This window comes from Limulus polyphemus, unplaced genomic scaffold (genome assembly GCF_000517525.1).
Source record: "Limulus polyphemus unplaced genomic scaffold, Limulus_polyphemus-2.1.2 Scaffold590, whole genome shotgun sequence".
Taxonomy (NCBI): domain Eukaryota; kingdom Metazoa; phylum Arthropoda; class Merostomata; order Xiphosura; family Limulidae; genus Limulus; species Limulus polyphemus.
Window position 1 is genome coordinate 407 of NW_013666200.1, and position 13,776 is coordinate 14,182.

A 13,776-nucleotide genomic window follows, 5' to 3' on the forward strand; every position below is an offset into this window, starting at 1 on the left:
AAGATCCAAATAAAATAAAATTTTCGTCGACAAAAGTAAACTGAACATAAGAAAGATTGGGTTTTAAACGCTCTGAAAAACAAATATTGCAGGAAAAGGTTATCCTTCATACCACTGTAAAACTTGGCAGACAAACTGTTTTCATCATTTGACTTTTTGTTCGGTAGCTGTTTATATCTTCGATAAAACCGTTACAACAGTTGCTACCTGGGTCGGCTTTCCCTCGTACTTCTGTGATCAGGTGTCTTTCGGCGAATCATAGCCCAGCTTTCCAAACAGTGTGTGACTCACAGCCGGCACAGTTTGAAGTAGTTCGTGCATGCGTCGTCAGATCGTATTGCTCACGCATGTGTTGACTCTGGATCAGGTTTAACATTCTACGAGTCGTATGTGTGTCAGTAAAAAGCTTAGCACGTAACCAGGTATAGGTGGAGATTTATTCAAAATCCGCGTTACCACTTTGTATTCGGTGTCTCAGTTGTTTAAACAGATCACGTTATAAGTTGGTATAGTTCAAGTAGAGTTTAATCAGAAAATTAAGAATCGCGATGACTCCTGCAGTAACTGCGTATGATGGTAGTTTGCATGTGCGATCCAAACGTACCCAGGGCCTCGGTAGCACAAGTAAAAAACGAAGGTCGGTGAGTTGTCAAATCGTTTAAGAGAGATTCTAAAGTTCAACAACAATCAACATATATGTTTTTATCTTTTGGCAAACGTTGGTTGCTATAAACCTGTTTTTATGAACTAGGTCATTTTTTTTTAAAAAGAAGGAAATTTCTGAAGATTTGTTCGGATACAATGCACGTCAGAAATATAGAAGTCGTGAGCAGAAAGAGTTCAAGTATAGGTAAAAAGCCTCAGCAATGAATTGCTGACATTGTATTGCACGTTCATTGGTCTCAGGTCTTGTTGCCATGTGTACTTGTGCTTCCGACCTGTTGTTTATTCCTTGGTTTGAAGGTCATCGGATGCTGAGTGACCAGTGCTGCACATGTAGACCACCTTCTCCGGACTTTATCAGTGAATTCCATGACATCACACCCATCCCACGTGCTCGTCTGCGCTGGCCCTCTAAAGATTCGAAAAATGTAAGTTCAGTTAAAATTACTTAAAAATTTAAAAGTTCTCACGAACTTCATATATGCCGAAATGCAACATAAAAATCAAGAGTTCCTTAACGTGGATTCTGTTAGTAAAAAATTGTACCTTTAATACTAACTATCTGTCTATCAGTTTATCTACCTATCCAACTATACATCGTAATTTAATCATTATGTATGTAAAATATATAACGTTTTACTTATGTATCAAAACTGAACGAATACACTCATATTTACTATACCACGTAAAAATGTGACGTGACGTTTAACATGTAAACATATTTTCGTATAAAGAGTAACACATCTTTATTTTATACTACAAAGATTTGTTAAATGTATGCTTTGACTCAATCTGGCCTCAGCAGTTTCACAACTTGGAGGTTTTATTTATAACTAATGACGTCACTCAAGCCACTGTATGTTAATGTGTTGAACGTCCATGTTTAGATTTCAAGCATCAAGGTGTGTTTTTGACATGTGACATGTTTTATGGTTGAGTTGTTCTTTTTTCCCAAGACCCTCGAGGGCAAATTGGAGATAATTCATGTAGTCGGGTTTCTTTGTGTCTGCTGTAGCTTAAAAATGATTCATCTATTTTGACCAAGATTGGTAGAACGTTAACAACAGTTAGCCCAGTGATGTATTTTATATTATAATTTACCTTCAACTCCGATCTTTTTTTTTTCAAACTTGGAAAGTGTCTCTAATACACAAGTATTTTAATTAAATACACAGGAAGACTTTGAATTAGTTTTTCATTGACACAATTTTATACGGTAAATGAAGTGGCCTCAAAAATTTACCATTACTTTTTTTTTTGTCAGTATCGGTAGTTTTGTACAATTTTTATATTTTGTAGAAAAATTTGGCCCAGCGTCATTATCCTATCTTGATTTATTTCTCCATGACCGTGACCCCCAGTGGTAAGTTTCCGACACACGAACGTTAAAATTCGGGGTTCGATTTTCTGCGGTGAACAGAGTGCAAATAGCCCATTTGTTTAGCTTTACGCTCAAATAAACCTATGGTCGTATGCAGTCCCATCGAATATATTACAATTTAGTCTCAGAAACGAAATTAATATTTATTATACATGGCAGCCATAAACGGCACGCTTTAGTGTACTTGTAGACATGAAATTACGTGACCTGTATTCTCTATAAGTGAAAATTAGAATGCTTTCTTATGACTAATTGACTTGCACGATACAAATTAACTTGAAAAATTGCAAATAATTCGCTTAAAAGACTGATCTTATTTAAACTGAACGACAGTAACGCAGGTACGTATGAGAATATAATACAACCATATATGTCTTGAACGATCAATCTGAGAAAAAAACTAATAAAAACTGAAGGACAAAAATGTTTCTTTTTGTGAGGGAAGTTCACAAAAAAAAGCTTCTGGAACTTCCTCCATCGATTGATTGAAGGAAATATTTAGAAGATGGGAGCATGAACGAAAAAAAAAAAAACTCATATAGGAGGAACGTGTTTGTTTGACTATATATTTGTTGTTGTTCATTATATATATATATGTTTCTTTCATGTTGGTATGATATAAATGTATGATTTTATTGTACCATGTCGAATAAATTGATATGCATTGAATATTTTCCCCTTTGACACTTATAGAAATGACAGCTGTCAAAAAGCGCTCACTTCGGTAGCGGTCTTTTCTTGCGCTCAGTTAAATGACAAAAAACGGTGGCATCTAGCTGAAACAATTTCCGAGGCTACTTAGCGAACCTGAACGATTTATTGTTCTGGATGCACTCATTGAATCTAAATTCAAACATTTTTGCCAACAAAACATTACCGTCAGTTTTCTTTGCTTAAAAACAAACGCAATTCAATTTTCTTTATTGAAATAACACATGGAAAGACAATATACAGCTGTAAACGGCTCTCTAGACAACCATATTGAATATACATATATATGCTCTGATCCAAGTTATTGGGTTGACTGTACATTTTGCATTTATTCATCACTATTTTTGGGAAAATTACGTTTGAATTGTTTCAACCGGCATCTGATAATTTGTTAATATCGTCCCTTATCAACATGCGCTCGTGCAAGGATGTTCCTTGTAAAAATGAAGTACGTGGGCTAGTGCACGAGCAGTAAGTAATCTTTAGTCGAGTGGCCTGTTCTGTCTCTTGAAATATTCTCTAGTTGTGTGATCAACTATGCCCGACCTAGTCAGAGGAAGTAGGCCAGAGAAAGTACCTCCCACAGTGACACGAAAAGATGGAAGGATAAGAACACCACGTATATGCTCAGGTCGGGAGTGAGAGCAATCACTAAAACCTCTAAGGGCTGTTATTATTTACGTGTGTGGTTTTAGCGAAAAGATACATGATGGGATGGATATCTGCGCTCTGACCTCCGCATGGAAATCGAAGCAGGGTAAGCCACACGAAAGATATAAACAAAAATACTATCAATAGTGCAGTTAATCCCTCTAATTAACTGCTAGAATCTCCTATGTATTTTATATAGGAAATGAGATCATTTGTGAGTTACAAGTAAAACTTCTTGTCATGCACTGAATCGATAACTTTCTATCACTGGCCTCAGGGGTCCCATAACGAGTCAGTGGTAGGTTTATGAACTCACAATACTAAAATTATCTTATTAGGGACCTTATAAACAAGAAAGTTGTGCACCAACGTGGCAAATGTTTCAAAAAGCAGGCAGAGTTCCATCTGTAATTCTAGGGTTAAAACGTTGGTTAAGCCTTATTTGATTTAATATTGTTGGGCGAAGTGGTATAACTCGTATTATTGAAAAGAAATAGTTGATAATGGGTAAGAGGTGGTATAACTCGTATTATTGAAAATAAATAGTTGATAATGGCTAAGAGGGGGGTATAACTCGTATTATTGAAAAAAAAATAGTTGATAGTGGCTAATAGGGGTATAACTCGTATTATTGAAAAGAAATAGTTGATAATGGTTAAGAGGTGGTATAACTCGTATTATTGAAAAGAAATAGTTGATAATGGCTAAGAGGGGGGTATAACTCGTATTATTGAAAAAGAAATAGTTGATAATGGCTAAGAGGGGGTATAACTCGTATTATTGAAAAGAAATATTTGATAATGGTTAAGAGGGGAAAGAACACCTTTAACAGGCCAGAGAAGCATTATACACACAAATGACCTTATTTTGTTGACAAATATAAATTACAAGTGTTGTAAACAGCATTTTTTACAAATGGGTAAACCGATCAAAATTATCTATATCAATAATGCGCTTGCGTTTATCTGTTCGGAACTTTTCTCTCAAATGTTTTCTCAATCAAACACTACAAATCTCATATCGTTAGAAAGGCCTTTGTCCAAGGAATTCGGATTGCATATTGGCTTTTCCATTCAGAATAACCCACCCCCCAATGGCTCAGCGGGATATCTGCGGACATACTACCCTAGAAACTGGTTTTCGATATCCGTGGTGGGCAGAGCACAGATAGCCAATTCTGCAGCTTTGTGCTTAAATACAAACAAAACATTCAGAATAACCTTATCTGTCTTTTACTTAGTCAAAATATTTAATAAAACGAGTATGGTACACGAAGACACAATGTCGTTGTCTTCACGTTACGATTGACTTCCATTTCAATTTTAGTTTGTTATTGGCAAATTATTTCACAAAGGGAGAGAGAGAGAGAGAGAGAAAGAAAAACAAACTGTTTATTCAGTTTACATTAAGTCCACACCTTCCCGAGTCAGTGTGCTTGCAAAATTTTACCCCTTCCACACACGTTCGTCCGTTAGCGGGAAGCTTGTAATATGTTTTGTACTTGTTAATGTTGCCATAAGAGAAATTAGTGTGCAGAGAATATATGGTATATTAATATACTGATTAATGTGTAGAGAATATATGGTGTATTAGTATACTCATTACAGTATTAAATGGGAAACTTCGATTTTTAAGGTATCTACATAAAACTAAACATGAACACCCCCGAAAAAACAACACCGATTTTAAGATATTTAAATAAAGTTATAAAACAGCTAAAAATAAACACCGAAAATCCATAAGCCTTATTTATATTTATCTTTCCATTATACCCTCCTGAATGTAGTAATCCATGTGAGGAGGAAAAAAGTACTCATTTATTCAAGGCATTCTTAACCTAGCTGTAATGGGAGGGAAAAGGATTTGATTGACCCCCCTCCAAAAAAAACGGGTTTGTAGGCTTTTAGTACTAGTCTCGTAGAAACATTTAACAGAACTATCCATTATATAACATTAAAAAAAACATTTTCGTCGGCCCAACATGTTTAGCTGATAGCTGGCCAGTGGCCAGTTAAATAAAACAACACCAACCATTTCCCTGTGAAGTAACCTTTTAATCACATGTGGGCATGCTGTATTTTCCATAACTTAAAAGTAATTAGGTAATCTTGCGATAGTGTGTTAGTAGCATCAATTATACTAAGTAAGTCAGTCTAGAATAACTTTCAACTTCATCTTTTTGTGCTTGCTTGCTCAACTCAAATTAACCAATATTTTCTAAAGATATGGTCAGCATCTGTTGGGATATCTTATTCATCGTATATAAAGTTGTGTAAAATATTTTAAACCAACGTTCAATAACTGATGCGTTGCTGTGGCGATAACATTTAAGAGGCTATCGTGCAGGCTTGGAAGTAGCTCCTGCGCAGAATCGCAATTTGCTCAAGAGTTAGAAAGATATGAGACAAGTAAACTTGAATGAAAACAAACCATTATGTTAAGACTGATTGCGGGTGGCCACCAGTTTCCCTGGTTCTATCTTTCCCACTGACAAATGGGGGGGGGGGTATTGTTAGTTTTATTGTGTGACTGCTTGGGTGAGATGGAAAACAGCAGTGGACGCTCTGGTGCCACTGATCCTACAGGTTCCACATTCGCAGTTAGCAAGTAGATGTTACCAACAGGGTTTATTCATACTTCCCGTAATAAACTAGTGTATTTTTCTGTAAGTTCAAGTGTTTACACCCTTTATTTTAAACGCACAATTGCTAAGTACAGAATTAAGAGTTGTTTCTATTTTAAAAGAGGTAATATTCGCAAGACGCCAAATGCTAACGATTTAGTGGCATTCCTTATACTTTACGTTATACAGGGGTTTATATCAATGTCTCTTGAACATCCATTCATGCATTGTTTGATTGGAATAGCTTTTTAAAGGTATAGAATAACCTTAATATGAATTTTTATTATTATTAACGGCTACATTTACCTTAACATTTATAAGAACTTGTGAGCGAAAGTAAAGAAGAATTTAATAATATGTCAACTACGTTTTATCTTCTTTATCGAGCACCGACGAGCTCTTTCGCCTAAAACCAGGGCACATCAGGCCGGCTAGTGTAGTAGTGCTCGAGACGCTACGCATATCATCATTTGGATGAACGACAGTTGGTGAACTGTAATTTTTATCAATGTTTTTTTAAGTCGTTATACAGACATCTACGTAATAACTTAGTTACTTATTCATTCTAGGGATTTTCAGGGTCACGTTCGGCACCTTTATGTAATATGCACTTAGTTACCGAGATACCCAGGGATTTTTTAAAGCCACATTCGGCATCTCTATGTATTAGGCATTTGGTTACTGACACATCCAGGGAATTTTCAGAGCGGCATTCGGCACCTCTATGTAATAGACAGTTACTGGCATATCCAGGGAATTTTCAGGGCCATATTTGGCACCTCTATGTAATAGACACGAAGTTACTGACATATCCAGTGGATTTTCAGGGCCACATTCGGCATTTCTATGTAATAGTTACTGACACATCCAGGGAATTTTCAGAGCGGCATTCGGCACCTCTATGTAATAGACACGAAGTTACTGACATATCTAGTGGATTTTCAGGGCCACATTCGGCATTTCTATGTAATAGACACGAAGTTACTGACATATCCAGGGAATTTTCAGAGCCACATTTGGCATATCTATGTAATAGTTACTGACACATCCAGAAGATTTTCAGGGCTACTTTCGGCACCAGTGTTATCCATATGGTATATCGATCAGCAAGAAGTAAGTCAGGAATATTAACACCGGTGAGAGATTCCGATGTCAATCCTTTAAGTAACAAAAGTTGAACTTTTACTGAAGCTTGATGTAAAATCGCTAGTTTGGTTGGAAATGAGACTGGTTTATGAACTGAAAAAGTAAAATAACCTAGACCTAAGTTAAATGAAAGGCCGCAAAACTTTCTTTTTACACACACACAATCAGTCTTTATTGTACTTACGTATTCCTTCGCAATTTCCAAAAATAAACGTTGTTCTTCGTTACATGAGTCACTAAAGTAGACAAAGAATTTGTGTGACGTCACTTGTTCTTTTATACAAACTGTTGGAAGACTGGTTTTCTTGTCAGAAAATTAAGTATCTCAAGACATTTCACCTTAACCTTCTTAAAGAGAGAGAAGGTAATATTACTGGAGTTGAACTTTTGTAAATAGAGGGAAAAAAGATAAGACTCGAGTTAATCCTTGTAAAGAAAAAGGGAAGGTAACAAAACTTGAGTCTTCAAGTTATGCCTTTCATCGTAATATTACAGATAGGTTTATAAGATCTGAGAAACAGTCAGCAGCAACATCTCACATTTTGTAAGGAAATCGAACTGCATATGTCAACTCACGCATGTTAAATGTATAAGAACTTCTTAAGGAAGGAAGCACTTAACCTATGGAAAAAACTTTAAAAATGGCAAAAACGTATATTAAAATAAAGGAAATAACGAACTGAGCGAAAGACGGGTGAATAAATACTGTCTGTGTTCTCAAACAACTCAGCATTGCAAAGTCCTTTTTTTATATTTTCAAGTTCAATTCACGAGAACACGTAATATCTTTCAACTAGGAAACTTCTATTTTATAGGCAAATTATCCATACATTTTTATCAGTATATCTAAAAAAAAGCTCTCGTCTTCTGGCTAACTTGTTAAACACATTATTAAAATAATACTTGCTTGGTTTGTGCGTGTAATTTGAAATGTTGAGATGACGATACCCTTTATATTACCATATTATTATTAGTATGTGTGTGTGTGTGTGTGTGTGTGTGTGTGTGTGTGTGGTTACATTATTTAGATTATACTAGGCGATATCCGATAAAACGAACCATCGTAAAAGTAATGTTTTGGTATGCCATGACGTCGTTGCACCACTATTGCCACACTACATATAATGGCGACGAGGAACCCATTTTTTTAGAAAATAAAACTCGTAGACGGATTGAGATAGGTAGTGAAAGAAACTTTGTACAAATTTACAACGTTTCGGCAAGTTTATGTCATCATCAGATGTCTTTTCACTGTCAACTGTCTTTTCCCTGGTTCTAGGATTCTCAAAGTTTTTTAGGGGGAAGGGGCTTGGTTCCCATTTCAAAATATTTTAGGCTGTGGTGACCCCCTCCCCCCCATACATAGAAGAAGTGATAGTAAATTACTGTACATACTCTAAAATATCCGTTATCGCAATATTTTTTATGAACTTGCACCCCAACCCCATTTTGGATGGGGACCATAATTTGCGAAACGCTGCCTTGATCAGTAGGTCAAAATTAAGAATGGCTGTACTTGAGCTCTTGGGGTCTCTTACTTGGTCGTTTAGGCCCTATACGCTTAAAGTTTCCCACAGGTTTAAAATTAAACTGATCTCTCAACTTAGAGCAGTTGTCACTCTGAACAGGCTTTGTGGACTTTACACCAAGCAAAACGTTTATGTACTACATAATAAGCTTCGTGAACAATAAACACAAAAGGCCAGAGACAGTTCAATTTCACTGATTTATAAGTTTTGACAAACCCATATAAAATTAACATGAAACTAGAAGGCCTATAACTAAGTTAAAGTGTCTTTTTTTTATTGTTCCCAACTTACTTTCTCCTACCAAACACTGCTTTCTTTATTTCCTTCCGTACCACAGGTCATGTGAATGTAGGAGTATATAGAGCAAAGGACTTTAAGGAGAATGGTAAAAGGGCTCAACAAGCCATAAGCGTACAAAGAAATTTCTCCAGGGGAAGGTCAAAGTCTAAATCAAGAGCATATATAAAGATGTATGTGTATATATATATACACTGATTGAATAAAGAAATGCCTCTCATTTTCCAGGGGGATAAATGTCCCCTCGCCCCCTGCGGACAAACATGCTCACACCCTTAAACTTTAATGGTGGATCCTAGATCAAACTAGAATACACAAGGAAAACTACCAATAAATAATCCACTTTCTTCTTAATAAATTGGACCTAGAATGGTGGTTAGTGTGCTGTGACTCTGAATTCGAGGGTTCATGATTCGAGATCTGTTGCTTCAAAAGTGTTCGTCGCACTTAAGGACCGTGAGTATGCTTGTACTGTAAGATTGACGGTCCAATCCCAGTCGGATAAGAGTAGTCCAAGAGTTGGCGGTGGGTATTTTTGACTAGTTGCCTACCCTGTAGTATATCAGCTCAAATTAAGGATGGATATTCGCAGATAGCCCTTTATGTAGCTTTGCGCGAAAATTCTGAATCCAACAAACTAAGAAGCAAATGTTCATCAATCTGTTGAAAACTATTAATTATGTCAATTCACACACACACACACACACAAAATATTTTTTCTCTCTTTAGATTGGGGACCAGCTGTTTGTTGACCACTCCAGAGTCAGGCTGGACGGTGGCCGACAAACCTTTCGACGTCTCTGGGGGAACGATATGTCTCCCCCACCTCCTCTGGTGGAAGAAGACGAAGACAGCGACCTTTCGGAGACGACATCTCTTCGTGATGAAATATTGCTTCGGTTTTCACCGCTTGGTGGGTACTGCTTCTTCATTTTATTGCTAAGTTGATTTTCTTTGTTTGAAGTTAAGCACAAAGATACACAATAGGCTCTCTCTGCTCTGCCCACCACGGGTATCGAAACCCGTTTTCTAGCGTTGTAATTCCGTAGACATAGATTACGGTGATTTATTTTATTACTTTTTAGCAAGTTACTTTTGTTTGAAGATAAGCACAAAGCTACACAGTGGGCTATCTGTGCTCTGCCTACCACGGGTATCGAAACACGGTTTCCAGCGTGGTAAGTCCGCAGACATACCGCTGTGCCACTGGGGGGCTGCTAAGTTGGTAAGAAACAAAACAAACAACAACTGTAGTTCAGATATTAAGTACAATTCCTACTTTATCTATAACAGTATAAAAAAGCGTCTCTTACTAAGTGATATTTCGTACAATAGCAACGTTTTGACATTACTTTATTTCAACATAAAGTTTAAACACATTGTGGTATATAACTGCCACATAAACAACTCTTTACTTCCCGGAAATTTATCGACCAGTTTTATTCCTTTCACAATTTCTGAATTGTTCCTCATTGCTAAACATTACCTAGTTTTTCAAGAAAAGAAAAACGATTTTTTTTTCATTATTGTTCCTCGAGTTGTCATTCATTATTCATGGCCAGGGAATCACAAAGACATTTAAAAAATACTCAAAACGTTTATACAGCATAGTTTTAAAAACGACACAATATTAGATCTGGTTTTGAACTTTGTAAAATAAACAAACAAGTAGAATTGTAGATAAATCTGTTAATTTTTCGACATATTTAAGCATTTTTTTTCATAACTAAAACAACTCGAAATATAAAACTCTGTACAGCAGTTTTGGGATTATACATTTTCAGATTTTCATAAACTATATGACATGGTAAGTAATATTGTAATACTTCTTTAAGCACACAAAATGACGTAAAGGAATTTTTAATCATATGATGACATAAAACGTTCAGTTTCCAATAATGCATAAAGATCGTGGCTTAAATATGCAAGAGTCGACATTTCTTTTTGTAAGATCAAATCGATTGTAAACTGAATACCTCAAATTCAGTGTTTTCAAATGCAGTGAAATTATAAACATGATACGTCTTCTCACCACGATCCTCCCATATATATATATTAACATAATATATAACAATAATTTTGTATTGCTAGAATGATGTCCTTTATGACTTCCACCTATTTCTACTGTAATGCCATTTTAAAACCAATGAATGACAGGAATAACTGTAAATTTTGCATACTGAGTTTATGATAATACTGAATATTTATGTGTTTTGACTCTCACAAAGTGACTGTACCAGACTGATTCAATATAACTTTAAAACTAAAAGTATTGAAACACCACGTGATATTTATTTTTATCTAACCTATCCACCTACTCATACATCTGTGAGATCATTAGCTTTCTCTTTTTATTAGATATATTGACTGATTTTAGGGTACCAAAGAAACGATATTTTAACGCACAGCTAGTTATAAAACAAACAGTAATAAATAATTTTACTTATGAAGTCATTTTTTGTTCTGTAGAAGGATTTTGGAACGGCTAATATCATGATATATATATATATATATATTTATCGTCCGAGTCTGTATACTTGCTGTCAACAGATGGCGCAATGGACTTCATTCTGACAACACACACACACTTTTAAGATAATGAAACTTTAGGTGTTTGTAATAAAATTTTGGAAGAAGTGTGAGGCTTCTAATACAATTCGATACACAGTTTGTGGTTTAGTGTAACTGTTTGTGTGTGTGTGCTATTTATTGATGGTTATGGTATAAGTGTCACATTTTCCTTTACTTATTGTCCATTGTTGTTGAAATCTGTATCTCACACGTGAACTGCTCCAACAAATATTAATGTTGATAAGCATTTAGCGCCATTCTCTAACACTAAAATATCAACAGATAGATCTCGCATGTTGCGTGGCTCTGAAAACAAGGTACCGATTGCCTGCTTGCTTGGTTTATGTAGTACATTACACCCTATGGTTGTTATGATTTGTCACCATGGCAACTAGTAATGCCAGGTGGAGGCTGTTGGTGAATATCCCGTTTTCACAATGCCAGCGTGTACGACTGTTTACTGGTGTAAGTCGGAGTTTGTGTCAATGTACAACTATTACAGTGAAAAATATACCCGAGACTGACGTGTTCTATTTGAGTTGGAGAATAAGCGAAAGTTTGTTCAAAAATAACAGGATTTCAATCCCTTGTTACGTTAAACAATTGGGCCATAGAAAGGTAGTTGACTACTGCTCACAGTTAAATATTTGTTTTACAGTTAGTGACTGTGTGTATGTTTGAAGGTCTGCGCAAAAAAAGAAGAAAACAAGTATTTAACCAGTGCTAAAGGATTGACCTGTTGTTTGGATGCTAAATCGGAAAACTACGAGAGGTTGTTCTTGAAGAACTTATTACATTTGTCGGGGTTATATGGGTAAGGATGCTATATAATTTTTTTCATTTTATAGTTATATGTTTACAAACACACGCACAAGGTTAAGACGTTTATAAGGTCTTTCTGGGTAGATGTCTAATTTAATCAGGTTTATTTTAACGTCACTGTAGGTTTAGAGAGATTTAAAGTCCTAACATAGCCTGCTAACTAGAGCGTTTGACTAGCAATTTGAGGGTTGCGATTTCGGAATCTCGTCACCGAACATGCACGGTCTTTCAGTCGTAGGTGAGTTATAATGTAACGGTCAATACCACTATTCCAATCCGCGACCCTCAGATTGCGAGTCGAGCGCCCTAACTACCTGGCCATGCCGGGCCTCAAAGAATTGTTATTGTGACATCATCAGAGAGATATGCAATTTGTAGATGATTCATCAAGTTGATGACGTACATAAAGTAATGGACAGTGTGGTTAGGGCGCTCGACTCGCAAGCTGCGGGTCGCGGATTGCAAAACATGCTCGCCTTTTCAGCCGTGGGGCGTTATAATGTGACGGCCAATTCCACTATTCGTTGGTAAAAAAAGTAGCCCAAGAGGTGGCGGTGGGTGATGATGAATAGCTGTCTTCCCTCTGTCTTTCACTGCTAAATTAGGGACGGCTAGCGCAGATAGCCCATGTGTAGCTTTGCGCGAAATTCAAAACAAACCCAAACGTTAGGAAGCGTGATGAAATATAGTGAAGACACAATTTGTTCACAGTTTAGTAATTAAAAAAATTCATAGCAACACTGATATTGATAAGTACAGCTTAGAAAAATCTGACGTTTTATCATATTCGACATAACTAATGTATTATTTTATCTGTCTAACAATTATCTGTTTTCTTTATCTTTCATCTGATTTCTCGATTCGTGTGTGTGTTAAAATATATATCTAACTTCTTGTCTGTCTATTTTTTCCACCTACCCTACTGTCTGTATGTTTGTCTAGCTTTATACTGAATGACGATAGTCACGTGTTTAACTCCACATAAAACCTATAACTAATAAACAACATTGCAGATCCTCGTGGATATGAATAACGCATGAAAGAAACTCTGCTTTCAATTGAAACATCTAAAATCCACTACATACAGTTGAAATTACTTTACTTAGAAACCTCAGAGTTAACCGTTCAACAGTTCATCCCTCAGAAACCTCAGAGTTAACCGTTCAACAGTTCATTCCCCAGAATCTCAGAGTTAACCGTTCCACAGTTCACCCCCACAGGAACCTCAGAGTTAACCATTCCACAGTTCACCCCCCCCCAGGAACCTCAGAATTAACCGTTCAACAGTTCATCCCCCAGAAACCTCAGAGTTAACCGTTCAACAGTTCATTCCCCAGAAATCTCAGAGTTAACCGTTCCACAGTTCACCCCCACAGGAACCT

At 36.3% G+C, this 13,776-nt stretch overlaps 1 protein-coding gene across 1 annotated transcript in view; it reads left to right on the top strand.

The window, feature by feature from the left end:
• Window positions 1-233: 233 nt before the first annotated feature.
• The window catches only part of LOC106459307 (disabled homolog 2-interacting protein-like), a 140,503-nt gene continuing 126,960 nt past the window's right edge, over window positions 234-13,776 (top strand). The window contains exons 1-2 of the mRNA XM_022385761.1: window positions 234-1,091; window positions 9,731-9,914. Of these exons, the coding sequence (XP_022241469.1) occupies window positions 918-1,091; window positions 9,731-9,914 (358 nt within the window). The 5' untranslated portion in view covers window positions 234-917. The remainder of the gene's footprint in view (window positions 1,092-9,730; window positions 9,915-13,776) is intronic.